The 25,512-nt window shown below is 38.9% G+C and overlaps 1 protein-coding gene across 3 annotated transcripts in view; it reads left to right on the top strand.

Annotated features, from left to right (window-relative positions):
• Window positions 1-2,698: 2,698 nt before the first annotated feature.
• Window positions 2,699-25,512, top strand: part of SIK2 (salt inducible kinase 2) — a 64,965-nt gene continuing 42,151 nt past the window's right edge. For 2 of the 3 annotated variants that reach the window (XM_062594744.1, XM_062594740.1), the window contains exons 1-3: window positions 2,699-2,889; window positions 11,999-12,115; window positions 16,531-16,594. In XM_062594744.1, the coding sequence (XP_062450728.1) occupies window positions 2,740-2,889; window positions 11,999-12,115; window positions 16,531-16,594 (331 nt within the window). In that variant the 5' untranslated portion in view covers window positions 2,699-2,739. The remainder of the gene's footprint in view (window positions 2,890-11,998; window positions 12,116-16,530; window positions 16,595-25,512) is intronic. The other variant, XM_062594741.1, reaches the window with a different exon arrangement.

Genomic DNA, 25,512 nt, shown 5'->3' with positions numbered 1-25,512 from the left:
GGTGACTGAGTGAGCCTTAGGAAAAATTAAAATTACATGCATCTAATTCTCCACTGCAGCTATTGATGGAAGTGCTAGATTTAATGTGGTTTTGATTCCACAGGTATCAGTTGTTATTAAGGGAGGTGACCTCAAAGAAGCTGCTTTCCTCTTCAGTAGTCTGCCTGGTCTCTCTAATGCTGCATGACATCTAAGGAGGATGTTGGCAAGTAGGACTGCTGGCATTAAATCAGCTCCTTTTTTCAGCATATCTTTCCCTGTGGCCATGTAATTCATAATTGTACTCTCCGGAGCTTTCTCCCAAACACTTGGCTATGGCGTATTAAGGAGGTGAAAGCATTAGAATGATGTTATCTTCAAGATTTATCTCAGCTGGTTTTTCCCTAGTGTGATTTCTAAGACTGTATTTTCACTACTGAAATCCAAGTTTAATTAGAATAGAATTTAAATAGAAAAGCAGTTCCCTTGCACAGCCTGCCAAGGCTGTTTAATGGGAGATTCTATGTTGCAGGATTCAACCTGTAAATTCAGGCAGATCCCCTAAATTATTCTTGCAGGCTTACTCTGCCAGGCATTCAACAAGCACTGCAGAGCTAAGGAAATATTGTTTTCTAGTTGTAGCTCTATAGATAGATGCTTTCATTTCTTTATTTAATGTATGACCCATTTAATTTTAAAGGCTAGCATTGGATTAGGTACCTAATCCCTATTGCAGATTTATCTCAAACCTTTATCTTTTTCCCCTTCCCCCCTCATGCTTCCTGGACACTCATATTTCTGGGCATAAAAGTATGTGAGAATGCATTTGTATATGGACTTTTTCTAATGTGTTATGTGGGATGGAGGAAAGGTGAATTAGTCTGTCTTTTGTATCTCAATTTAACAAAGCATCACAGGTGTGTAGTATTAGGTACAGGAATGTTGACCACAAGAGGGCAGGTGTGTTCCACACTTGATACTATTTGGCTGTTTGTTAAAAATTTGCCTAGAAACACTCCCCTGTATTCTGTTTAAAAAACTACCAGTGTTTGAGAGAAGCATTTGGATCACCTTCTTTGAAGCATAGTAAAAGCCATCAATGGCTTTTGCACAAAGTATGTTTTTGTGATTGCAATTTCTCCAGCAGTGTTATTAGGGAGTGTTCTTTCTAACCTGAACTTTTAGGCCAAAACTGGCATTACAGACAAGAAAATTTTTGGAAATTAAGCTTTCTATTACACACACATTATCTGACTTAATTGATTTTGGAAGAATTTGAGACTTTACATGCATGGAAACAGGCAAGAAGCAACTAAATCTTGTATTACTAAAATTTCTTTTTAGAACAAAGCAACTGAGACCAACTGTTGAGCAATATTTTGCACAATGTAAGGATTTAGTAAAAGTTACTTTTAACATACTGAGCTTGCAACATGCTTGAATTACTGTTTGGTCTGTATGAAACAGCAGTGAAATCTTGTAAGTAGTGGAGTGGATAGGGATGACAACATTTTCTATCCAAGGGATTATGGTGAGCTTGCTCATGCACCTGTCAGTCATTTTAAAAGGGTGAATGTCCAACTCAACTTATGGCTTAGTCATGGCCAGAATTTCTTAAGGGGGATAAATAGTGGTAACAGTGCAGTTCTTGGTGGCAGTGTCACCTCAACGTGTCCTCCTGGTGCACAGAGTGGGCCTGTACCGGCTGCTGAGGCGCAGCTGCTGGAGCTGTGCCCTCCTGCTGCCGGCTTGGGGCCATGCCTTGCTCAGTCAGCAGAGCTGCAGGAAACCTCCAGAGGGTGATTCCTGCTGCTGCAGTGTCAGGGGGTGCCTGTTTCCTGGGAGGGACAGGGGAGAACAGCGGGGAGCAATGATAGCTTTGGAAGAGCATGGTGGCTTTTTTGAAAGGAAACATGCAAAAGCGTAAGTGCAAGCAGCAAAGAGAACTAGGTGGGCTGAGTAATGAAAGGGATGTTCAGCACGAAGGGCTTGACTTCTCGCGTGTTTCCAGTGTCAGTGGTGTAAGCCCTGGAACCATTTTAGGCAGGGCTTTTAATCTTTCTAAATCGTAGGAAATGCTGATTGTCGTAGGAACAGCAGTCTGATGTATTAAGGAAGGACCTCGTTGTGGTCTAGGAAGATGTGGCACACTGGAAAAGGCCAGGGAAAGGGGTATTTCCTTCAGGAAACAGAGCCCAGAAGCTAAGAGCCTGGGTTCTCGGGGTGGTGCCTCAAGCCTTGCAGCTGTGTTCGAGGCCCCGGAGCTGGGGGGAGGCTCAGAAGCTAACGCGGTGCTGACGGACACCTGGGGAGGACACGGCGGGTGGGGAGGTGCTGTGCTCCCCTGCGTTAGCAGAAATGCGGCCCTGCTGTGCGCGCAGGTGCCTGGGGCCTAGGCCTGCGGGCGAGGGGGGCTCGGCAGGGCCCCGGAGCTGTGAGGGGCAGCTCCTTACAGCTCCTGTGTGGGAGCAGCTGGAGGTGGAAGGGGGGGGGGCGGTGGTGCTCGCCCGGCCCGGCCCGGCCCGGCCCGGCGGCGTGTCGCAGGGGCCGCCCGGGAGGGGAGGCCCCGCGGCCGCCCCGCCGCGGTGGCTCCGGTTGCCATGGCGAGGCCCCGCCCCTGGTGACGCGCGCGGTGACGCGCGGTTGGTGGAGGAGGGCGGAGGGGGCGGGGCGGCGCGGCTCTAGGGCGCCGCAGACGGAGCGGAGCCGACGCCGCCGCTCGCGCCGGAGGAGCCGCCGCCGCCGCCCCCCGCGCCCAGCATGGTAATGGCCGAGCCCCGGCGGCCCCCTCCGCTGCTGCCCCGCGGGCCCGGGCCCGTCCGCGTGGGCTTCTACGACATCGAGGGCACCCTGGGCAAGGGCAACTTCGCCGTGGTCAAGCTGGCGCGGCACCGCATCACGCGCAGCGAGGTGAGGCGAGGCGAGGCGGCGGGGGCCGCCGCCCCCTGCCCCGGCGCCGCCGGGCCCCGCGCGCGCCGACCGTTGGGACCGTTGGGCGGGGGCTCGTGCTCTCCTCGGGGCTTTGAGGCGTCCGTCGGGCTCGGCTGAGGGTATGGATTGGCCTTCGAGCTGCCGGGCTCTGCCCGGGGTTTGGCGGGCGATGTTCAGCCCGAGGGCTTCGGGGCCGCGCTCGGAGGGCGGGAGGGGGCACGCTGGCCTTGAGGGCTGTGGGGCTTTGCTCAGGGCTCGGGGTTTCACGGAGGGGTGGGCGGGTGGCTCGACTGGGGCGGTTCGGTAGATGCCCTTGCACGGCTTTGTCCCTTCCAGCGCAGAAGGAGAAGGTGTGAGGAGGGAAATCTTATTTATTCAAAGTGTTTTGCCGTGAGCAACCTTTGAAGCGCAAATCAAGCCCAGCTTTTTTAAAATCTTTCTGGAAGGAGCAGCAATAATTATTCTTAGCTCAGCTGTAGCAGGGGGTCCCTGTGGCTGGCCCTCCCCACCCCCCATGGCAGTGCACTTGCTGGTTTGTGGCTGTGACAGTAAGGATGCTGGGGGCTGTGTGTGAGGGGGTGGACAGCTGTTGGCTTAGTTCATGAGGCACACTGATCTGATAATGATACCTCGCTGGTAATAAGGAAGGTTCAGACCTTGCTTTGTGTTTCATTTGTTGTCCTGAATGTATTATAGTTTCCTCACCTGGCGAAAATTTATAGATGAGCAGTAGTGGTCTGCTTTAGTAAGGGAACTTTTCCTAATAAGTTATCTTATAGGTTAACCAAATTCAACCATTTTTAATGTCACTTTTGGATAGAGTTAAAAAAAAAAAAGGCTATCTAGTAAGTACAAGCTTTGAAATTGTTAATATTTTGTTATTCACCTAAAACTATAATTATTGTGGTCTGTTTGGGTAATATGTTGTCATCTGCACTTCAAAAATTGCTGTCTGATGGGAGTAATAGTTTTGAATGATCAGCCTCCTCTGATGTTTTTTTCTTAAGTAGTTTTAATCACTACAGCCAGAGGTGAGCCTATGTCAGCCTGTTATGACCTTTTTCATTGTTTACTGAAAGAGTTTAATGTGATGCTTGTATCAGATAAAAATACAGAAAATAACAAAATATCATCTGTAGTACAAAATAAACTCAAAAAGAATGGAATTACTCAGTTGCTGTAGTCTCGTATGGCAAATTCATTCCTCACAGGAGTGAAAACTGCTGTGAGTTTGGACTTTGGTTAAAGAAAACAAACCTCCAGTGCCAATGTTTTTCTGGCTATGCTCTGGTAGATGGGCTTTGTGTCTCAAATATTAAAATAAATTTTTCTTATGGCTGTATTTCTCAAGTTGCACTAACCTTTTAAAACTTTCTTTGCTATTGCCAAAGAACCAAGTAAAGATCTTTGAACATTACCTGGAAGTGTCTGTTCCCAAGTTTGATGCTATATGCAAAAATGCTAAAGGTTTCACTTGAAGGCAGTAAGTTGTCATTTACTTTTTAGTTCTCATTTTTTTGGCAGGCTGTAGGATGAAGGTGAATACTTGGCTTTGTTACTTTAGAAAGTCCTTATTTAGTGGTGTTAAAAGTAATGAATATTACAGAAAATTTAGAGCTTAACAGCTCTCCAACTCTGTTACGATTCTTCTATCTGTGCCCTAAGAAATTCTGAAACTAGTTTGTCATCAATACAAATTTGAGTTTTGTTAACCATGAATATCTTCTATGAGAAGCCTTGTGTACAATGTCTAATTTGGAGCTTATCTTTTTTTGCATTAGTTTTCCAGCAGGTTTGCCCATAATTGAATTTTGTGTTAAACTCTTTAACTTTTCAGTACGACTACCTTGCTGCAAAATTCAAGTGAATTTTTACAGCAAGAGATATGCAAGAATATTTATTTGGAACTTAATTCCTTAGTTGCTGGAAGTATCTTGTGTGGTCTTTGAGGAAGAGGAGCCCTATTAAGATCACTTTTAGTAACATCAAGGGAAACTAATTCTACCAGAATACTGCTTTGAGTAAGCACTTCGAGTTTGGGACAACCTCATGTGATTTAGTGGTAGCTGACTATGCACATAAGAAGGTGGAAGGCCTACTTAATAACATTTCTAGGTGCAAGATATTCATGTTTGAGACTTGCTCTAAACTGTTGGTTATTAAGCTCTGTTGTAGAAATTTAATATATTAAAGTTGCTTATTTCTTGTTTTCATCTATATGTAGAGTATGACTGCCTCTATTAAACTTGCAGTGGAAGAATATTAAGCTTATTAGGTTCTGAAACTAATGCCATCTCACCAACAAGTCTGTACTGCATGAAGACCTGTGCTGCGTTTCTGTTAAGACACGCTCAGAAAAGCCGTTTGAAAGGGACTCTTTACTTCTCTGAGTTTCTCCTGAGTCTCCCTGTTCATACTCTTTACATCATGAATTCATTTGTTTGGGGGCTTTTTTTGTGTAGGTATTCTGAAATTGTATTTTAAGTGTCTTTGACCTATAAAATGATATGAATGCTTTTTTGCCCCCTTTTTTTACAGACTCTAAATTATGCTAATATGGCATATTGCCAGTAATTGTCAAATTTTAAATTTTAAAAGATAGGATTTCATTACATTGACAGCTTAGCATTTATGGACTATGTACAGAATCCATCCTATATGTTAAATTGTAATATAAAGTGAAAATACTAAATATAGTTACTGTGAATCTGTTAAAGAGAATTATAGATGAAAAAAATGAAACTAGGCCTGAAGCAAAAGATACCCATCTACTATCCTCTTATATCTGTGCAAATAAATTTTGAAATTACAGGTGAAGCACTAAACTAATAAATTTACTAAAATTGTCAACCAGAAAGAAATGTGAAAATTAACAGAAGTGAGGGAATTGCTGTGTATTTGTAAGATGGTCCATGGCTCTCTTTAATGACAGTCCACACAAAGTACTCAGAAGGGGGCTGCATGCTCGAATGTGACCTTTGCTTTGCTTGTTGTTTGTGTTTGTTGCCGTTTAAGTTAATGACACGCTCTTTCCTGCCATGCTTATTCATCAAGTTGCCAAGGAATCCTGTGATCTCAGGATAACATTCATCAATGAAACACGTGCAACTAAGCAAAATTCATCTTTAGAAGGAGAAGATGGTAAAGAAAGTGAGAAAATAGAACAAAAATAATTGGAAACATGAAGTTTAGAAAGACTGGTATTTGCTTCTAGTGAAATACGTGGTGTGAAGTAATGCTTACTCGCTTCTTGCTTACTGTTTGGAACAGATGAAGGTACCACAGGGTGGGGGGTGGCAGCGGAGCACCCTACATTTTAAAGATGAGGGAAATTCTTTGTGAATGTGTGAGAGATTCCCCCTCTCCCACTGCCCCCACTCATAAAGTGACATTCTGTAATAAATAAACCCTGAGAGTTAGTTGTCTACAGAAGAATATTAGGCATTGCTCCTTAGAAGAAAATTAAACCCTTCTGACTAGAGTCATTGTGGTTCAGATACAAATTTGTCTGCCTTATCTTGAAAAAAAAAGGGGGGGGGGAGGGAGAAAGAAAAATAGTTATTCTTTTGACTGTTCGTTACAGGTGGTTTCCACTTACCTATCTAACTGCTAGTAGCTACTGATGAGAGATGGGATATTGGTTTAGACATGTGATTATCTGATCAAGTGTGCGCAGGCAGAAGTGAATGATAAAAACAGCAACTCCCTGTGCAGTAGCCCACAGTTTGTGTTAGTGGAGCAATGTGGTGGGAAAACTAAGCCATCACCAAAAAAAGACTCAAGGTACCAATCTAACTCTGCTGCCGTGTGCTCTCTAGATCTGTTGCAGGGGATAGAGGAGGAACATCTATGCAGAGGCAGAGTGTGACAGCAGAACAGGTCCTTTCATCAGCCTGCTCACAGGTAGATCAGACTGGGTGTAATATGAAACTGCACCCTAAGGGATGCAATGTTTTTGTAAATCTGTGGTATCCAAACATTCTGCAGTTCTAAACTGGAATAGTTCCAGATCACAAAGTTGTTAGTTGATTTTAATGCAGTTAATCTACTTTCGAGGTGCACTGGGTTAATGACTCATATGTGAGTTTCTCTAACCTGAATGAAACTTTAAAGCTTACACTGATATAGACAAACTTATTTTTACATGTTAACATGTTACAGTTTGCTTGTTTGTTTGCTTCTTTTCAGAAAGAGTGATTAGGGAATTAAATGGATAATAGCAAATCTAAATGAAACTTAAAAGCTGGAGTAGTTGAAAGGTAGAAGAACTTTTTGCTTAACATTCATTTCAGATTTGCTGCCTGACAGTTTCAATTCCCAAATGTGTCAGATTAGGGTAATACAAATTCCCTTTCCAGTTTTCTAGGCCTTTAGTAAGTATTTCCTTCCCTTTTTTGCTATTCCTAATACTTTTTAATTAAAAAGAAATAATATTGCAAAGCATCTTTGCTGTTTTCTTAAGTCTTTAGGCAGCAAAAAGGCAAGGTGGGAAGAAAAGGGAGGGAGCAGGCTTCACTACTTTTTTTGTCACTTTGAAGTTTTCTTTAAGTACATATTTACACTGATGTTTGAATTTTTATAATATTTTTTCTAGGCAGAGATGTAACTTTTTAAAAAGATAACTTTAACACTAGCAGCTTGCTGGAATCAGAGAGTCTGTATAATTTTTCTTAATTTGGTGTGCTACAGGAGTTGGTTTGTTAGAGTTATGATTGACTGTACTAGAGAAATGAGAGTTCATTTATTTATGCAGTCACTCTGTGTATGTTATTTTGCAAAGATCAGTGATATTACAACATCTCTGTAAGGCATTAGTAGTTAGGAAGCTGTACATTTGAGGACAAAACCACTTTTTAGTTAGGAAACTGTTCTCCAGGCTGATGTGAGTTCTTCAGCTTTAAATAAAAATTGATTCCCATTTTCCTGTCATCATGTCACAGCACAGATTATGGACAAAAGTGAGCTGCATCTACTGAATGTAATATTTCTCCTCACATCTTTTTATAAAGAACTTGCTGAATTTTTAAGTGTTTCCAAGTGGTTTTTCTCTAAACCTTCTACAGACCTGGCAAGATGCTAGAGAACTGAAGATTGAAAATACTGAGATATCTAATCTGCATTTGATTGCAGAAGCAGTGATGCCAGCTGCTACTATGCTGCTTCTCATATGAAAGCCTGCCACTGTATGCCTATACATAATACCACATGTATAAGGACTGCAAAATAAACAGCAAAAATTTTTATTTCAACTGATCGTACACTCTTGTTTTTTGCACTCGAAAGCCAACTGCTTAATAATACTAGAGAATTTCACATTATGAAACAAAACATGGTTTGATCTAGTGCTTTGGGGTTTTCTTATTAAAATGCCGATTGGAACTTGAAATATATTTAGTCCTTTTATCTTGCCTGACTTCCACTTGCATGTTAAATGGGAAGGTATTCTTGGTTGGTGGAGAACTATGCTTAGAATTATGTCAGATGCCATTTTTGTTGGAACTTTCTGCAGATGTTAAAAGTTAGAAACAGCAGCATCCAGAATGGCGCCTGGTATCTGCGGAGAAAGCTGGCAATGTAGGCTGCTGTAGATTGGCCTGGAAGTGGCAATGGACTGTACTAAATACTTACGCTTCAGTAGAAGGAATACTCAAAATAAGAGCAAACTGTGGAAGTGCCAAACTGCGCTGGGAAAAAAGTGCCAAGAAGTATGTTTACTTCTAAAGCTGGATTTTTCACTCGGGTGAGGTGGTGAGAGTGAAGCTTCCTTGGAACAAGTAGTAATAGCAAGCCATACAGTTACAGACTTTTTTTCCCCTCTCATTTGGAAGGAGTAAGAAGCATTGGAAAAGGATATATAAATATTTGTATTAATCAAATGCATGATAGTATGATGGATAGATTTAAAGGTTCAGCAAGAGCCACAGCAGGCAAGCTGCTGCTATTACTTTGCAGTTATCCAAGGAAACCTTAATTTATTGCCCTGCTGTGGTCTCTTGCTTGTTGTTTTCCTCTTCTGTGTTAGACCTAACCTCTCTTCTTTGAAGTCCTGTATAGCTTTCCTTTTATTAGCTTCTCTGTACTGCATGCATTTCCTGTGTGCAAGAAGAGTAAATGGAAGAAAGTTACCTTCTTTTCACTTACATTTAAAGAGAGCTTCATAAAATAGAGGACTATGGGGAGAAAATGCACAGTCACTTTGTAAAGTGAAATTAAATAGACCAGAGCAAGTGAAGGAGGCAGTATATAATTTAAATGCTGTGAGTTTTATGTAAAGCTTCTATACCACGTTATCTATGATGGAGGAGGTCAAGGAAAAGTTACTGTAAATACCTCAAGTTAATAAGAGACTAGTACTGTGATGTAGCAAATAGCAAAAATGGTAGCAGGATTTTTTGCGTTATAGTGGATTAATGAAGGAGATGTTTGCACTTTCTGAAGTAAATTGGTCTGAGGTTGGAGGTACCTTGCTGCTTGACAGAGAGAAAGATTACTGATTTGTGTACTGGAAGGAATGCAATATTATTAAAGATTAATCTTTTCATTACTTTGTAAATAAGAAATGGTGGTCTCCAGTCCTCTTAAATCTGAAAGTTACCCAAATAACATGTATAAATAGATAGATGTTGAGAATGAATGAGAAACCATCTTGTGTTTCTGAGGCTACTTTTCCAGAGAGCCAGTATAAAATAAATTAGAGGAAGAGGGGAAATGTGGCACACAAAGTGTTTTTAATAAGTAGTTCCTGATATGTTTAAGAATTTGGTCTGGCTTTAGTGGTTTGGTTTGATTACTTTGATTACTTTTTGTAACTTTCTAGTAAAGTGATTTTTTTCTGGGTTAATTGTGCCTGCAAAAAATCTAAGCAGAAGTCAGTTTATTAGGTGTAATCTTTACCTGGGGCAGGAAGACTTAGAAGTATTGGGAGGTAGGGGTTCAACTGTATATATGATTGGCTTGTATCCTCTGCTGCCACATGGCATATAATCAGACCGAAAAAGGAAGCAACTTGCTGGTCTGCCTTCATGTGTGAGCAAAAGAGGACCTGCTGAGAGAATGAGCAAGTGCTGTAGGGAGTAGTTTAAGTGCAAATCTGGCAAGACTAAGCAGGAACTATGTATTTGGAAAATCCAGTCCAATGAATGTTGCTGTTCTTTTGTCTATCCCTTACTACTTGCACATATGAAATTAGGCTTCCTTAAGTTTTATAGATATATACCTTATGTAAGACAATAAATATAATAGTTGGAAGGAATGGGAGTAGAGTAAGAGGGTAGCAAGTCAGAACAGAAGCATGCTATCCACCTGTTAACTTGCATGATTTAGAGGTATTGTCTTCATAGTCACAAAACCAACTTCAAAGGGAGATGCGTGATATCTTAGGACCTGATCCCTGTTTACTGATTGCTGTTCACTGCATATTTCTCAATGCGGAATGTAGTGTGATGTAAAAGAGGGTGGAGTAGATCTATTATGGACAGTGTTGTACTTACAAATAGTTAGCAGAATAAAACAGAAAAGCATATTTTGAGATCAGGCATCAGCATTATCTAAGTTGCTATATGTCACACTGGACACATAGCTGGAGAAGAGGAAGAGAGCACTGAGCACTTGAATAACATTTTAAGTACTGCTGCTGACAGTGTCTGCTGTTACATTTTGAAGGATAGAGGCTATGGAATACTTTCATGATTAATGGTGAATATTTTGTGGGACGTGAACCTTTTTCTTGTTTTTGTCTAGTACCTATGTTTACGCTTTTTTTATTAAACTCAATTTTAGTGAATGTCAGAGTTCTACAATAATGAGGAACTGTGAAAACTAACTGTCTTTTGCATTGTTTTGGAAATTTTTGTTTATTTTTGTTTTGAAAACCAGAATCTTGTTCTATTTCAGCTGTGTTGTAGTGCATCCTTCATGAAAAAAAAGGGAGGGGGCAACTTCCCATTGATTAAAAGGCTAAATCACTTTATTCGCTCATAGCAGGATCTTATTAATTCTTATTTCTTTATTTTGCTGGTGGTTGGGGAAGGCAAGTATGCCTCTGAAAAGGTTACAAAGGAAAAGCATGTTGAAATGAAGTCAGTAAATAGTTAATTCTGAATTCAGGTAGGTCCATAATCAGCCTTACTGGAGATAATGAGGTTCACCTCCTGTGGATTTTGTCTCCTGCATAACAGCTGTCTCCTGTAGTTCAATAGTTTATGTGAAATGCAGCTATAATTGGAAGTGTTTGTGTGATTTGTATTGTTTGCTCCTGCTTCCACATTTGTAATGTGGTGTTCAGGGTGAATGTATGTTGTTAATGTATTTAATATTTTTCAGTGCAGTTATCTTTAGTATGTGTGGCTTTTACAGCAGCTGTAATTTTGTTTCCTCTCTGTGAAATTTTTAACTATTTTTTATTTGAAATTAAATTTTGGAATCTCACAAGTATGTGTAGTCCCCTGTAATTTGCTTACAGGAATATTGACTAAAAGTAAGGTCAATAGGACTCAAATCTGTTTTCTAAACTAGTTGAGCTGTTTGCGGTGTTTGACTGGCAAGCATATCCCTAGAGATGTATATTTCCCCGCACCTCCTGAATGGATAAATTACAGGTGTTGGCATATTAATCGCAGTTAAAATAAGTATGTAACAGTCAAAACTGAGTCTACTGTGGTTTAATTACTTGTATTAAGCCAACTGTTTCTGCTTAAACATTGTTTTGCATTTCTAGAATTGAAACTGGCTACCTTGATTCGAGAAGCAGGAATAATTAGACATTCTAGAGAGCTTTTTATCTTTAAAGCACTGCTACATGCAGGGTCTTTAGTTCATACCACCTGCTCTGTGTCTTCTATTTCCAGTGAAGTTTTTGGTTACTGACGTGCAAATGTAGATGATAGTCTAGCAGATGCTTAATGGGACTACTGATCTGTTTAGTGTTGTGCTGCTGTGTTTTTTAAATCCCAAAGCGTGGGATGTATTTCTAAGCTGGAAGAAAGACCCCTAAGTTATCTAGGATAGTGATTCTCTCTTTACAATGAAGATGAACTAATGAAAAATGTTATGGAGACTTTTTTTTCTCAATTTTACCCTTTGGCTGCAGGTGGCAATAAAAATAATTGACAAATCTCAGCTGGATGCTGTGAATCTGGAGAAGATATATAGAGAAGTGCAAATAATGAAAATGCTCGATCACCCACACATCATAAAGCTCTACCAGGTATGTTTAGTGGTGTTTTCTTCCATTCTCTCTGTCTTTACTCCAACGTGAAGAGTTTACTCTACACCAGTGACTTCTTACAGATGGCTAGTCTGTGACAAGCTCTCAGTTTTTCCTGAAATTAATTGTGTTGGGTACACATTTGTTATTTTTGCATGCATATAAACAGTCTTGCTTGTTCTATGGTACCGTTTGGGCCAGCATTGTTAGATACTCGGATGTACCTGAAGTCTACTTCAAAAATACACAGAATATTGTAAATGCAATGCTAGTGGAACAGGTGGTTTTTGAAATACCTAGTCATTAAAATTTCCTGTCTGTTAGTAGACAAACTATCATATAAGCTAGAGCAGCGTGTGAATATTTAGCACAAAGTTTCTGTAGTCAGAATTTGTGTAGGCAAGTACCAAAAGTTGTGATAGTTTTGTGATTCCTGTGCTGCCATCCCCAAACTATCAAAACTAATAAAATATTAATAGTTGTGGTGTGATTCTTGTTAAAGCTTGTCCACTGAGACCTCGAGCCTACCAGAAAGCTTTTCTCTCTTCTTTATCTAATTGACCTGCTAATAACTGACAGCTTTGTACTAAAGGTAGCCAGTTGCAGAAAAGGATTTTTAATCCAGAGCACTGAATCATTCTATGTGTAAAGCTCCAGTTCTTAGCTGTGGCAGAAAATGTTTTCTTCTGTGTCTGAAACATAAAACACCAAGTCAATGTTGCCCTGCCTCCCTAATGTTTATGTGCACCAAAGTCCTTGTTGTAATAGACCGGAAGCTTCACAGCAGGCTGTTAAAATTGTTTGTATAACTGGAGATTTCTGAATAGCATTTTTATTTCTGACTTTTTAGTTAATGTGCAGGCTTTGCTGAGCCCCCCAAAATTGCATGAACTCACAGTTGAATTTAAAATTCTCTTGCTAATCTTGATGTGTCTGTACCATTTAATGGGCCTTCTCATAAAAAGATGAAAAGAGGAATTCTGTTTCAACAGTCTACAGTTGTTCTCTAGTGAAAGCCCTCCTTGAAATTAGGGCTGGAGATGCTATTGTGCATTTGAAATGGGGACATAATATTGTAGGTCATGCCTTTTGAAAACAGCAGCCATTGCTGGATCCTCTCTATTGAAAGGAATTTTCTATTGCTTTTTGCATCAAATGTTTGTGATAAAATCAGTGATTTGTAGCAGAAACCTCACGTTTTTGGGGAGATTGCTCAGAGATGAAAATATTCAATAAACTGAACCTTGGTTAGCCAGATGAATTCAAAATGAAAATGGAGTAGAAAAGAGGTTAGAAGGTTCGAGTAGAAAGAACTTTAGATGAAGAGAAGGAAACAGAATAGTTCCTAGATTTCCGAATCAGTTTTAGAAATGTGTATACATTTAGAAGTGCATATACAGTGAGCTTTGGCATGTATTAGAAATGGCTATTAACAGGTTATCCCCTACCTGGAAGCATGATTTCTTCCTTATGTTTCTTCTAGCACTGTACAGCTGCCTGCTGAAACTCCCAACAAGCAAACTGTAGAAGCCCAGTGATTTCTTTGTCTTCGGCTGGTGTCTGATGACAGCTTTTTAAGCCTGATATTGTATGTCTACATTTTTTGATTTATAGGTCTCTCTCAAATAACTTGAGTGGATCTACTAGTTTTCCATACTGTTCTCTCAGTAGTTTAGTTAAGATGTGTTTATGGACAGTTGTCCTGTAGCCAAGTGTGTCCGTGTAAATACTACTGTCAGTATTTCAGGCTGCTCAAGGATATAAAGACAGGTGAAATGACTACATCCAAAGTGGTCTTTTAAATGCCCTTGGCAATGCAGAGATTGTTTAGCATGCATGTCTTAGTTTTCTGAGCTGGAAGGAAGCTGAGGATTTGTATGGCTGTAGTGACTTTCTTTGGGTTAAATCTTTGAGAGAGCGAGGTGAGGAATGCTTGCAGCTTCCCTTTGATATCTTCGTCTGAGAAGACGTGGCAGAATCTGGATTTACATATCCTTATCAAGATGCTTGTGACTATAAATGCATACACCAAGTGAGAGCTATCCAAAAACTTTATTTTCAAGTATACTTATTAGAAGATGGATAACAAGTTCTGTGGTACGTTTATTTCTGGTGGTGGGCCTGGACACATGGATTATTATACTATACTGAACTATGTATATTGTGGAATTGATTGCATACCTTTCCAGTGTAATGGGTGAGTAATTATGGTAGGAGAGTATGTTTATTAAAAATAAGAAATATGTACATGTAGAAACATGCAATTAGACTTTTAAAAAAGTTTGAAGGTTTTTACTTACAACTACTGTTTACTGCACACAGTTGATATTGTAAAATATGGTTTTGGTTTTTTCTATTCTGTTTCATTTTCTGTTCCTACTAGTAAAGTGGTAAAATATTTGAGGCTGGCATTTCTATTTCACATAAATCTTTGAAGGCTTTCTTTGGAATATACTCTTTGGGATCTGCTTGTAATTGGCATGTTTAACAAAGTAAATAGTGCTTCTGAGATACTTTCTTATTTCAAATAAACCTAGCTCAACAAACAAATTTTTGCATGCTAAAACCAAACTTTGACTTTAAACTGAGGTCAAATCTCTCAGATTGCTAAAGGTGGTGTAATCACACCGTGAGGGTTAGATCTTTGTTGTTAGAATAATTCTGTTGAATAAAGACAAAGGGCCTGATTTAGCCTTGCTTAGCCTTAACTTCGTGTTAGGGAAAAGAGACTGGCACTTCCTTTTTAAAATAGCCTGTTGATTCACTGAGTCAGACATTACAGAATTAAACTCTTAACTAACCTGAGTAATACCTATCACAGTTTTTCCTGAATGGATGATAAAACATGAAAATGAGAGAGGAGATTGAGTAGTTAAATTAAGATTGGAGATCCTCAAGGTTACTTGAGGAGGAGGGTAATTGTTATGTAGTGCTTACCGTTTCATTGTTCAGTGAGTGGCACATTAGAAGTACATTTGGCAGGTAGGTGAGCTGACTTCTAAAATAGCATTCAATAAAACTGTCTCTCCAGTTCATACCTATAATGTGCCCATCACCATACTGGGTCCATGCTATGAGTTTCTGAGTTGTCTTGTATCAGGGAGCTATTGATGATTGACAGAGTTTGGTAATGAACCCAGCAACAAATGGTCCTGTGTATTTGTACTGCCCTCATTTTCTGTCTGCTGGCTTGTCAGATTTTGGTAATTCTACTGTTGTTCTAACTTTCATGATTTACCTCTGTTTTTTTTTTTATATATATTCTTTTGAAAACAGTTCGTCTATGAGCTAGTCTTCCAGTACTTTCAAGTTTGTATATATAAACAAAGCACAGAAATAGAATTCATTTTGGTCTTGTCTACAGGCAGCTTGGGCTGAACTCTTTTTCTGTGGTTGTCAAATACTATAGGCCTAATATGTGACTGATGCTGAAATTGTATTATACTGAAGGGAAATCCTAAATGACTTTATCTGAAGTAGAGAATTTCCAGTATATCTTTCGATCATGCTATTTATATGAATTTCTGGGTACCTGTTTAAGCAATTTAGCAGTAGAGCCTTAGAAGGAAAGCTGCAGGATAACTGAGAGGAGCTGCCTTTTCCCAGTGTATTTCATGGGAAGATAAAATCAAGTATTCTTGTTCAAGGTCATGAGCATCTGTTTATGGAAAACCTTTGAAGATTTCCCCTTACCCTTTTTCATTTTTCAGTTTGTCTCCCTCTATTCCTTCCAACCTCACATGTTTGGGTTGTGAGCAGTCTGTTTTTTTCTAACAGGAAGGCTGGAAACTCCAGCCAAAAAGGTGGAAGATGCTTATAGGGTTGTTTTAATCCAGAGGAAACACTGAAAAGCTATGAAACCATCATATACTCTGCCTGACTGTGCAATGTGATCCTGTGATGTGGTGCTGTATCAAAGATTTGCCAGTCTTTAAAACTGATGCTCATTTGTTTTTTTTCTTTCAGTAACTAGAGAACTGTTCGTAACAGAAGTCAGTAACAGCCCCAGACTTCTTTCTCCAGCACAGATACTAACCATTCGTCAGTGTGTTAGAGGAGTTGAACAAGGGAATTGCTTAGGCTGATTCCTTCAGGAAAAGTCTTGAAACTAGCCAATGAGGATACCTTCTTGTGCTATTCCCTTTGGCAAGAATCTTATCCACCTCCGTCTGTACAGTAGGTTATTAAAGTGTTTAAAACCTAACTGTGTGCATAGCACGCAAATGCGCCCCTTGAAATTGTTGAGATAAATTGAAGAAACAAAGTGAAAAATTGTGATTAATATGTGCACAAGACCAAGACTTTCACTACTTTTCTTACCAGAGGAGAGATCTGAAAATGTATATTCATGTGGGTTCATTTGGGTGTTTTGTTCTTCCCCCAAATAAACTAATGTGCAATTTCTCCATCAACAGGTGATGGAGACCAAAAGCATGTTGTACCTTGTGACAGAATTTGCCAAAAACGGAGAAATTTTCGGTAAGCAAGAGAATGTTTTCATGTTCAACAACTTAACCTTAACTTCTGAAGTTTGCCATTTGCAGTTATTTTGGCCAAGGATCCCTTTTACTGTAGTATGTCATTATCTGTTTTCTGTAAAGAAAAAACTGTGACACCTGGCAGTGTTTCTAATTTTAGAAATAACATATCTAGGAAAAATTATTACAGCATACACTGGTATAAGAAAGTTAAAGAAAACTGATGTCCCTTTAGCAGAAGACATAGGTTAAACAAAATAGTGCGTGGCAAACTGTGATCTCACTTAATGACAGTATTACCAAATTTTCATCCTTGAGTTGAGATGAAAGTCTTTAAATGTTCAGCCTGATAATGAATAGTGTCCCAACCAATATTGCAGGTAAGCTGAAGAAGCTCTGTTTTCTTGTTTGTTTACTGTTTTATCAGACATGATTTTTTTTTAAGTGAGTTTCCAGGAAGAACATGGCAGTAGTCTGTGGGGTAACTTGGAGTAATACTCGCTTTAAGTATCTTAAATGGTCTCAGTTGACTGACTCATTCAAATTCACACTACTGTTTGATCTAAATTCCTCACTTAAGCGGGAGCTCTGTAATAAGTTTGTATGAAATACTGTACTTTTTTAGTTGTAAAACTTTAAAGTGTTTTTTCTTTTGTAGTGCTCACATGTATAACATTATTGGTAATTTGTTTTGATACTACAAATGAAGTAGTTTTACTCTAAATGGGAATTAATATGTAGTTCAGGTTAGGAGCTTGTTGTCTCTCACCTTCAAAATGTGAGGCTGATAAAGTTGAAAAATGAAAGTAGCTTATATATAAACATGCATGAGGAGATGTACAATTACATAGGCTTCATCAGATTTAGCCAGATTAGTTTTGGTGGGTCACTGCTGAGTAGAATGAGCAATCATTCATTTTTAGATGAAAGACTTAATATGGTATTTATTAGCAAGAGTTATTTTTCCAAGGTTATTGTTTAAAGGCTTATGTGGTTATGGTAGTGAAATACAATAGTGAGATAGTGGGTTTTGTTCTGAGAATTGCCTAAACTGGAAGGTAGATCACTTCAGGTGGATTTTTTGTTTCAAAATGTAACAACACAGTGTATGCATAATGCAGTTCTGTTTTTTCCTGTGTTTTGTTTAGCACTGAATTAACTTTTCCTCTAAGATGGAAACAAGATGGGTATTCATGTAAGCCTACTTGATTTGGCTTAAATTAGCAGAAGCTATCAACATGTGAAGGAATTTATCACATAAATAAAATGGAAAACCAAAACTGTCAATGATCAACTACTGATTCTGTAGCCAGAGGAGAAATAGATGCAAAGTTGGTATGATTAGAGCTTGAAATTGAAATGCTGGATAGATAAATCTTCTGTCCAGTGCAAGGAAAGAAGTGGAGTTCTGAACAGTTGGATCCAGAGAGGCAAGTAATGCTGCCAGCCATGTTCGTACTTCTAAGCTGTTACTTACCATTCTAACCTAAGAATCTTGTTGTTTTGTAAGTGAACCAGTGCAAGGCAATTGTAAAATATGACTATTCTGAGGAGGTAATACTTTGCACTTGCTTTGGCATCTCTTTAGCGTAAATGACCACCTGAAGTGCAGAGCAGTAGAAAATCCTTCAGTGTCTTGAAGGATCCGAAGAACGGAGCAAGCTTACTCAATCTTGAAATCTTCAGCTGCTTAGTATATGGAAGGGAATTGGTGAGGTGTGTGTGTGTGTTTTTTTTTTTTTTTTTTAATGAGCCTTTACTCTTCACAAGGACTGTGAAGTAGATAATGAAAGTGATTCTACCCTCTTAAGGTTTTTAATTTTTTTATTTTTATTGATCATGATTCCTGCACTGTTTCCATGTGTGGTAATGAAAAAATTTCTATGGATAAGTAACTGAGACCTAGTTATGGCAGCCAGGTTGTACCCACTGACCTTTGTTTCAGCGTAGTTTGAATAATTATCATAGTTATGAAAGTATTCAGCTTTCATGCGCTCATGCTATAGACTCAATGCTCTTTGTTCTAATCTAAGGACTTCTAAGTCCTTCTAATGTAACTAGTTTGTTATCTCAAGGTTATTCTGTCTGTTGTGTTATGTGCATGTTTCCCAAGTTATTCTGTTTGGGATTTTTGTTTATTACTGATACGAGGGTCACAGCAGACTCTCTCCTCCAGGAGGAAAAGGCTGAATCTGCTTTAGTAGTGCTCTTTGTTAGGCCACAAGGAATAAACCATACAAAATGTGAGGTTAATTGGTTAACTGCATCATTTTAACCTATAGTAGTGCATTTAACTTTACAGTGCACATTAGTGATCAAAGCCTACTTGAAAATTGCTTTTTCTCAGCTCCCGTACATGTGACAAAATGTTTCTTGATAGCTTGTATTTCTCTGAAATTGTTTGAAATGGTGGACAGCACACAGAGTGGCAAGAGGCTTTTTTAGTAAGGCCGAGGTAATACTAAGAATGTTACTCTCACTTCAGCATACATATGTTAGCATAGGTCTGTTTCAGAGTCTGCTAATGTTTGAATACCTTGTGTGTTTCCCAGGAATGTTTCTTTCTCCAGAGGGGCTGCATGACTTAACTGTGCTTTATACTGCCATCTGGAAACACGGAGGAAGAGGAAAGGGGATTCTGTTTTTCTGGCATGCTAAGCTGCTTTTCTCAAACTAGTACTAATCTTGAAGCCCAGCCACAAGGTTGCAGGCTGACCTACCTATGCTTCAGGGCATCTTTTACATATATTGCATCAAGTTGTTTAATTAGTATTTTTTTCAGTAGCACGAAGAACAGATGCTGAGTTAATATAAACACAGAGACCTACTTAGAACAGGTAATTATTTAGAGTATATGAAGAGCTCAATTAGTTGAAGTCAGCTGGAGTTTCTCCACGGACTTTATCAAGGTTTGAATAGTTCTTAAATGATGTTTTTATATTAGCTAGGCCAGAGATTACCTTTTACCTTTCTATACAGTGTGATCCTATGTAATGAGAACAATAAAGTGACCAGTCTTCATTGAGACAAATTCCCTGACTCTGAGCTGCTCAGCAATGGCACTAAGTTGTGTGTATCTGGCATATAACAGGACATCGTTAGACATTGTAACAAAAGTTCAACGCTTAATTTCTCAAAACTTCTTCTATTTTGTCAAGTTTGCCCGTATCTATAAAGGAAAAATAGTAGAACTCAGCCACAGAATAATTGAAGATGCAAGTACAGACTCTCGAGTGCCATTTGTAGATTGTCATTGTTGCATCATTATTTCGTACTAATTAATACCTTAATACCTATCTCATGTTTCAAGGAACTGTTACAGCATTCAGATATTGAATTAGAAGGATATTGTGGACTTTAAGATGACTTCTCCTTTATCTCTTCTGGTTTTTCTTTCCATGGAATCTTTCCATTCCTTTTATAACTTTGAACTACAACATTGGGCCTTATTTGTCTTACAAAATTTGCATAGGTGAGTAACGTAATCCATAGATTTATATGAAAATTACCTTTGTAGCTACATGAGGTTAAAGATAAGTTTCTGAATTCTATGTAGATTCAGTCAAGGTTCTGTAACTAAGTTGCATTTATGAGACCAGCAGCTTTTTGCTGTTTCTGTAAGAAGATGAGGTGACCATAGAAGAAGAAAATTGAGAGAAAGAAAAGAATGTACAATTTTGATCAGAATGGCTAAAGATTCTAGAAATAACTTGGATGCTGACCTTTTTGCCTTCATTTTTTTTTAGTTTAGTCTTAGTTTTGGTGTGTGGGTCATTTCCTGCTGTACTTTGACTTGAAAACTCTTTGCGGTTCATTGTGAAGAAACAGACATTCTGGGCTTTGAGACTTTTCCCGCTTACAGTTTCCTTAATTTACATACCAGACACAGTTTGCAAATTCTCTTAGACCTTGTTTTCTCATAAAAATAATTAAAGGATCTTTTTGAGCCTCTTTCTGGAGTCTTGATGTTTCAGGATGAGTTTTTTCTAAATTAATGTTTTACTAGAGTAATTTTTCTGAGACTGATTTAATTTGTAATTGAGGACAGAATACTTCACTAAATTGTATGTATTAGTCATTGTTACATATATTTTTGGAGAAGGAAGCAGCAATTAAGTAATAGTAGAAACATGTTTATCTTTCAGAGGGTAACAGTTTTTTCTGCAGACTGTCAGACAGAAAAGCCCACTGTAACAGTAAGGTCAATGTGAAGAACAAATTGTCACTGAATACCTAAAGCCAACTTTGTTTTAAGTTCATATGATACCCAGAACAATGGGGGATCATTTTCCATGACCAAGTCTCGCATGCCCTAATTGAGTAGTGGAATCATAGAAGAATCATAGAATGGTAAGGTTGGAAGGGACTTCTGGAGATCATCTAGTCCAGCCCTCAGTGTAGCCCCTGCGAAGAAAGAATGTTGAAGGTAAAGAAAAGCTTTTCATCTAGAGCATCCCATACATATTGCTGTCCTAGTTAGGAATTAGACTGAGATTTAGACTGAGATGTTAAAAGTAATGACCTCTCTTGCTTAATAAAAGCTAATTACATGATTCTTATGCTTGATACCCAGACACTCAAAGTTTTCAGGTGTATTTTAGATTGCCAAAAAGCAGTTTCAGTGGAGCAGAACTTTGTTCATTGACAAGCAAAAATAACTCACAGGGGGCATCAGAATAGAGCTCTGTATGTGGAGGGCACTTCTGATTGGAGAGGTGGAGCCTGCTGATCTGATTTTTTTTTTTTTTTTTTTTTTTATGCTTTGGGAGGGCAGGGAGGGATCATGGAAACTGAACTCATGGTCAAAGTCCATTCCTGTCTGGGTTATCTTCCACCCCTCCCCTCCCCCATTTAAGTCCTTATCGTTGGACTGGTTGTGTCATAAGTGAGATATATCCAGGGGAACTTTGATGTAACTGCAAAGTGGAGAAAACCAGCATAGTATTTTAAAAAAAAAGGGGGAGTGGGGAGGAGCAGAAAGTTGACACGAACTGTGTGAGTGTAGGTTTTTCCTCCTTAATGTCTTTCATTGACTGTATGGAATTTGCCAATTTAATCTAAAGTGTGTAAAATAGTCTGCCTTTTCTAACCTTAGATTTCAGCTGCAGTAACAATTGGATGTTCTTCTGAAGTTCTGTACCCAAATATCTCCCTGTTTTTTGAGGGATATCGTTTTCCCTGTAAAATGAGATGATTATAAAGCTGTGGAAGCCAGTATTTTTTCAGTTGATTTGTTTCCTGACAGCATAGAAATATTATCTGTTTTGTTCTTTGTCTAACCTTTGAATACACTTGGAAAAAGTAACTCTGGGTTTCTGGACAAGAGCATATCATTTACGTTCTTATTCCAGAGCTGTGTGTGGAGAAGTATATCCTAAAAGGCAAATTTGAATCTAGTGGGGCTGATCTTCCTTTATGTTCCCTTTATAATCAGAGGGGAGTGAGAGATCTCTCAGGGATTTGGTTCAGCTTTGACTCACCCTCCAGAGGAGCCTGTCTTTCTTTCCTGACTACAGGAGGAGCTTAGAGAGAGATTAGACTCACTATGCTCAAGTTAATCATAATGATCAGTCCTCATTTTCGTGATCATACCTAACTTAGTGGTTTACAAAATTAGTAGAAGTTTATAGAAATGCCTTTCCTGTCTATCATTCCTCTTGCCATAAAGTACACAGCATGCTCTTTAACAATGTTTGGTAACTGGTAAATGTTCTCTTAATGCTATGTCAGTCTTTAAAGTTCATTGTGAGCAGCCTAGTATTGAACCTTACTGTGTCCTTTCAGCTTTGCTAAGCCATCGTTTCATAGTGCTGAATGCTAGTTCATTCAAGGGATTACTTTGTTTTATCCCATGTACTAAGATTCTTTGTTCTCTTCATGGCTACAGTATAACTTTCTATAGTCAACAGCAGTTGTGAATTTAGCTTTTGCTAGTTAGTTATTGCTGTAAATGTTATTTTAAGTCTATTTACTTCAAATGTTGTTGCATTTTAAAGCTGTTCTTTTTTAAAAAAAGGTCTTTAGGCTTAATAAAATATTTGAAAAAGATTGCAGTTGTACTTAATACTTCATGGTTCTACAAAGTTTAGCTCAGTTGGTTAGAGCGTGGTGCTAATAATGCCAAGGTTGCAGGTTCGATCCCTGTATGGGCCACTCATTTGAGGGTTGGACTAGATGATCTCCAGAGGTCCCTTCCAACCTTACCGATTATATGATTCTTCTGCTCTGTTCTTAGGCTACAAGGTGGCTGCTGAATATACTTTCTTCATCATCTCTCACCCCAAGTCTCTAACAGCTGAGATGAAGATAACTGTCAGCTGAATTAATTACAGTGAACCTGTTCTGAACGATTAGTTCTCTATTTTTCATAAGTGACCATTTTTTTTTTCTGTTTACATTACAAGAATCTAGACTCTGGAGGGTAAAGCTGACTCTCTGGCCCATGAATAACTCCACTATTCAGCAAGGGGAAAAGGAATGTTTGAGGTTTCAGTTATGATCCTTTGTACTACCATGAGTATAGTTCACCCCCTCTTGCCTGCTGTCTGACATACTACATTAAAGGCTTACAGCGTACTTTAAATGCAGTAAATGTGACCGATCCCCACAGGAGTTCTAGACTAGCAGCTTGTGTGATTCATGTCCAGTTAAACTTATAAGTATTGAGAGATATGTGCTGCTTTTGGCTGAAGTTCAGGAGAAATTACTTTAAATTTGTGCTTCAACTTCCTAATGTGGTCTGCAGCTGGATTTTTAGCACAAGACTTTTTGAAAGAGGTGATAATAACACAACTTCTATATCCAAAATCCCAATATTGCATTTTGCAACATGTGATGTGATGACTGTGCCTAAGTACTTTTCTGGTACTCCTTTATCTGCTGCATGCCAGAAGTGTGAAGGAGATAAAAACCTAGAATGGGTAAGAGGAAGACAATTCAACTGCCATTCATCATACTTGGGAAGAGCAGCACCGCCACATTTACATACTTTTGTGTTACCTTGAATTGTCATCAGCTTTCCTGTTGGTTTAGCTATTGCTTACAATCTGCAGCCTGTTCTCCAACTGGACAGTAGATTGAGAGGACCTTGCTGTCTCAAAGAAACTGAGGAGTAGTGGGATACTGCTAACCATAACATCAGGCGTGTTATTCTGCTCCTACTACTGGTATTCTTAGACAGACATATTGCTGCTGTACTGTGAAGAACCATAAGGTTATTCTGAGATTTGTAAAAGTTCACAGTGGAAGCAAGAGATGTCTTAATCTTGTCAAATGCCAGCCTAGGGCTATATATTACATTATAATTTACCATTCTATTTCAGAAACCAGTTTTGTGGAATAATAACACATGGAAATTCAAAATAAACTGCTTAAGTCAGTCCTGTTTAGGTTCTACCTTTCTCTGCAACAGCTCTTGTGCTTTAACAGTATATGCACTGTGGTGGTTTGGAAAAACAGATCAACCCAGGGAAGAGTCTGATGTTTTTCAGCTGCTGATTCTACATACACAGAATTGCACATCCCTTGAAGCAGATTCCAAAGTAAAACTGATTTTTGAATAGCATGCTACTGAATTTGGACAGAAACTAGTCAATCTTTCAAAAACATTTCATATTGTGGTTGCTGTTTTTCTAGTAAAAAGAAATATTTCTATGTTAAATATGAACAGTAACTAGTCATATAAGGTGTGTCATGTTATGCAAATTAAAGTAGCACTGCTGTCATCCTTTTCTTAATACTTTTCTGAATTTTCTTAGAAGCATAGGGTGCAATTTAACCAATGGGATGCACAATTTAATCTAAATGGTCTAAATTCTATTCCTGATATTGTTCTACTTGCTAGGGAAGACCAAGTAGTGTCATCTGTCATCAAATCAAGTTTTGCTGAGATCAAAACTTGCTTCATAACCAGTGCTGTTGGCCTAGAAAGTAGTGGAGCTGCCTTCATGCTACTGCAGTATCTTGGCTCAGTAGATAGAGGAGATGCAGTCTTTCAAATCTTCTAGAATATTTCAGTGTAAATAAATTCTAAGCCTTAAGGAGATGTTTGATAATGTGAACCCGAGTACTTGCATTCTCAACTACTTACTCTTGTGTTTCTTTAAGTGAACAATAAAATTTAAATCTTTCTAGAAACATTTCTGCATAAAGGAGACCTTCAGGCATCTCTTTAGTTTCTTATAGTAAGAGCATTTAATTTTGTCTCTATTTGCAAGAGTCTAGTCTTACCTAACAGTTTGTCCTGCACATTTTCATATATGTCTGGGCACAGATATAGAAAGCTGGACTGGAATGAATGTGAGCAGCTGTCTGGTTACATCCAGGTTGCCAGGATGTACTCTGGCAAAGGATCAGCTACAACTACCATTTCTTGAAGTTGTTTAACTGTTCTCAGAAACATTCCTAGGCAAAACTATTCAAGACCTGATTTTTTTTTTTCAGTATGAAGATTTCTAATGGGTTCAAAATTCAGCTAAGGAAACAAATTATACATTATTACTGTTACTGTTAGTAGGAAACCATAAACGCAGAAGTACATGTCCTCTAGTACTGAAATATTCGTTCCTGTTCTTTATAAGCTTGAAAGTGAGGAGCTGTGTCTTTACTGCCTCACACTGAGCCCAGATCACATAATCACGGAACATCTGAAGTTGTAAGGACTCTCCAGAGATTGTTCAGTCCAGTCCCCCAGTTCAGTGGAGGATCGGCATAGAGCAGGGTCTCAGGACTGCATCCGGCTGCCTTTTGAGCATCTCCAAGCATGGCGACACCACTACCCTTCTGCACAACCTGTTCAGGTTTTTGCCAGCAGAGTGAAAAACTTCATATGTTTAAATAGAATTCTCTTTATTTCAGTGTTCGCCTATTGTCTCCTGTCCTTTCACTGGATACTGCTGAGAAGAGTTTGTCTCAATCGTC

This window comes from Rhea pennata, chromosome 24, assembly GCF_028389875.1.
Source record: "Rhea pennata isolate bPtePen1 chromosome 24, bPtePen1.pri, whole genome shotgun sequence".
Lineage (NCBI taxonomy): Eukaryota > Metazoa > Chordata > Aves > Rheiformes > Rheidae > Rhea > Rhea pennata.
The sequence above is the reverse complement of the archived record's forward strand: the minus strand, read 5'-3'. Positions and strand labels throughout refer to the sequence as shown.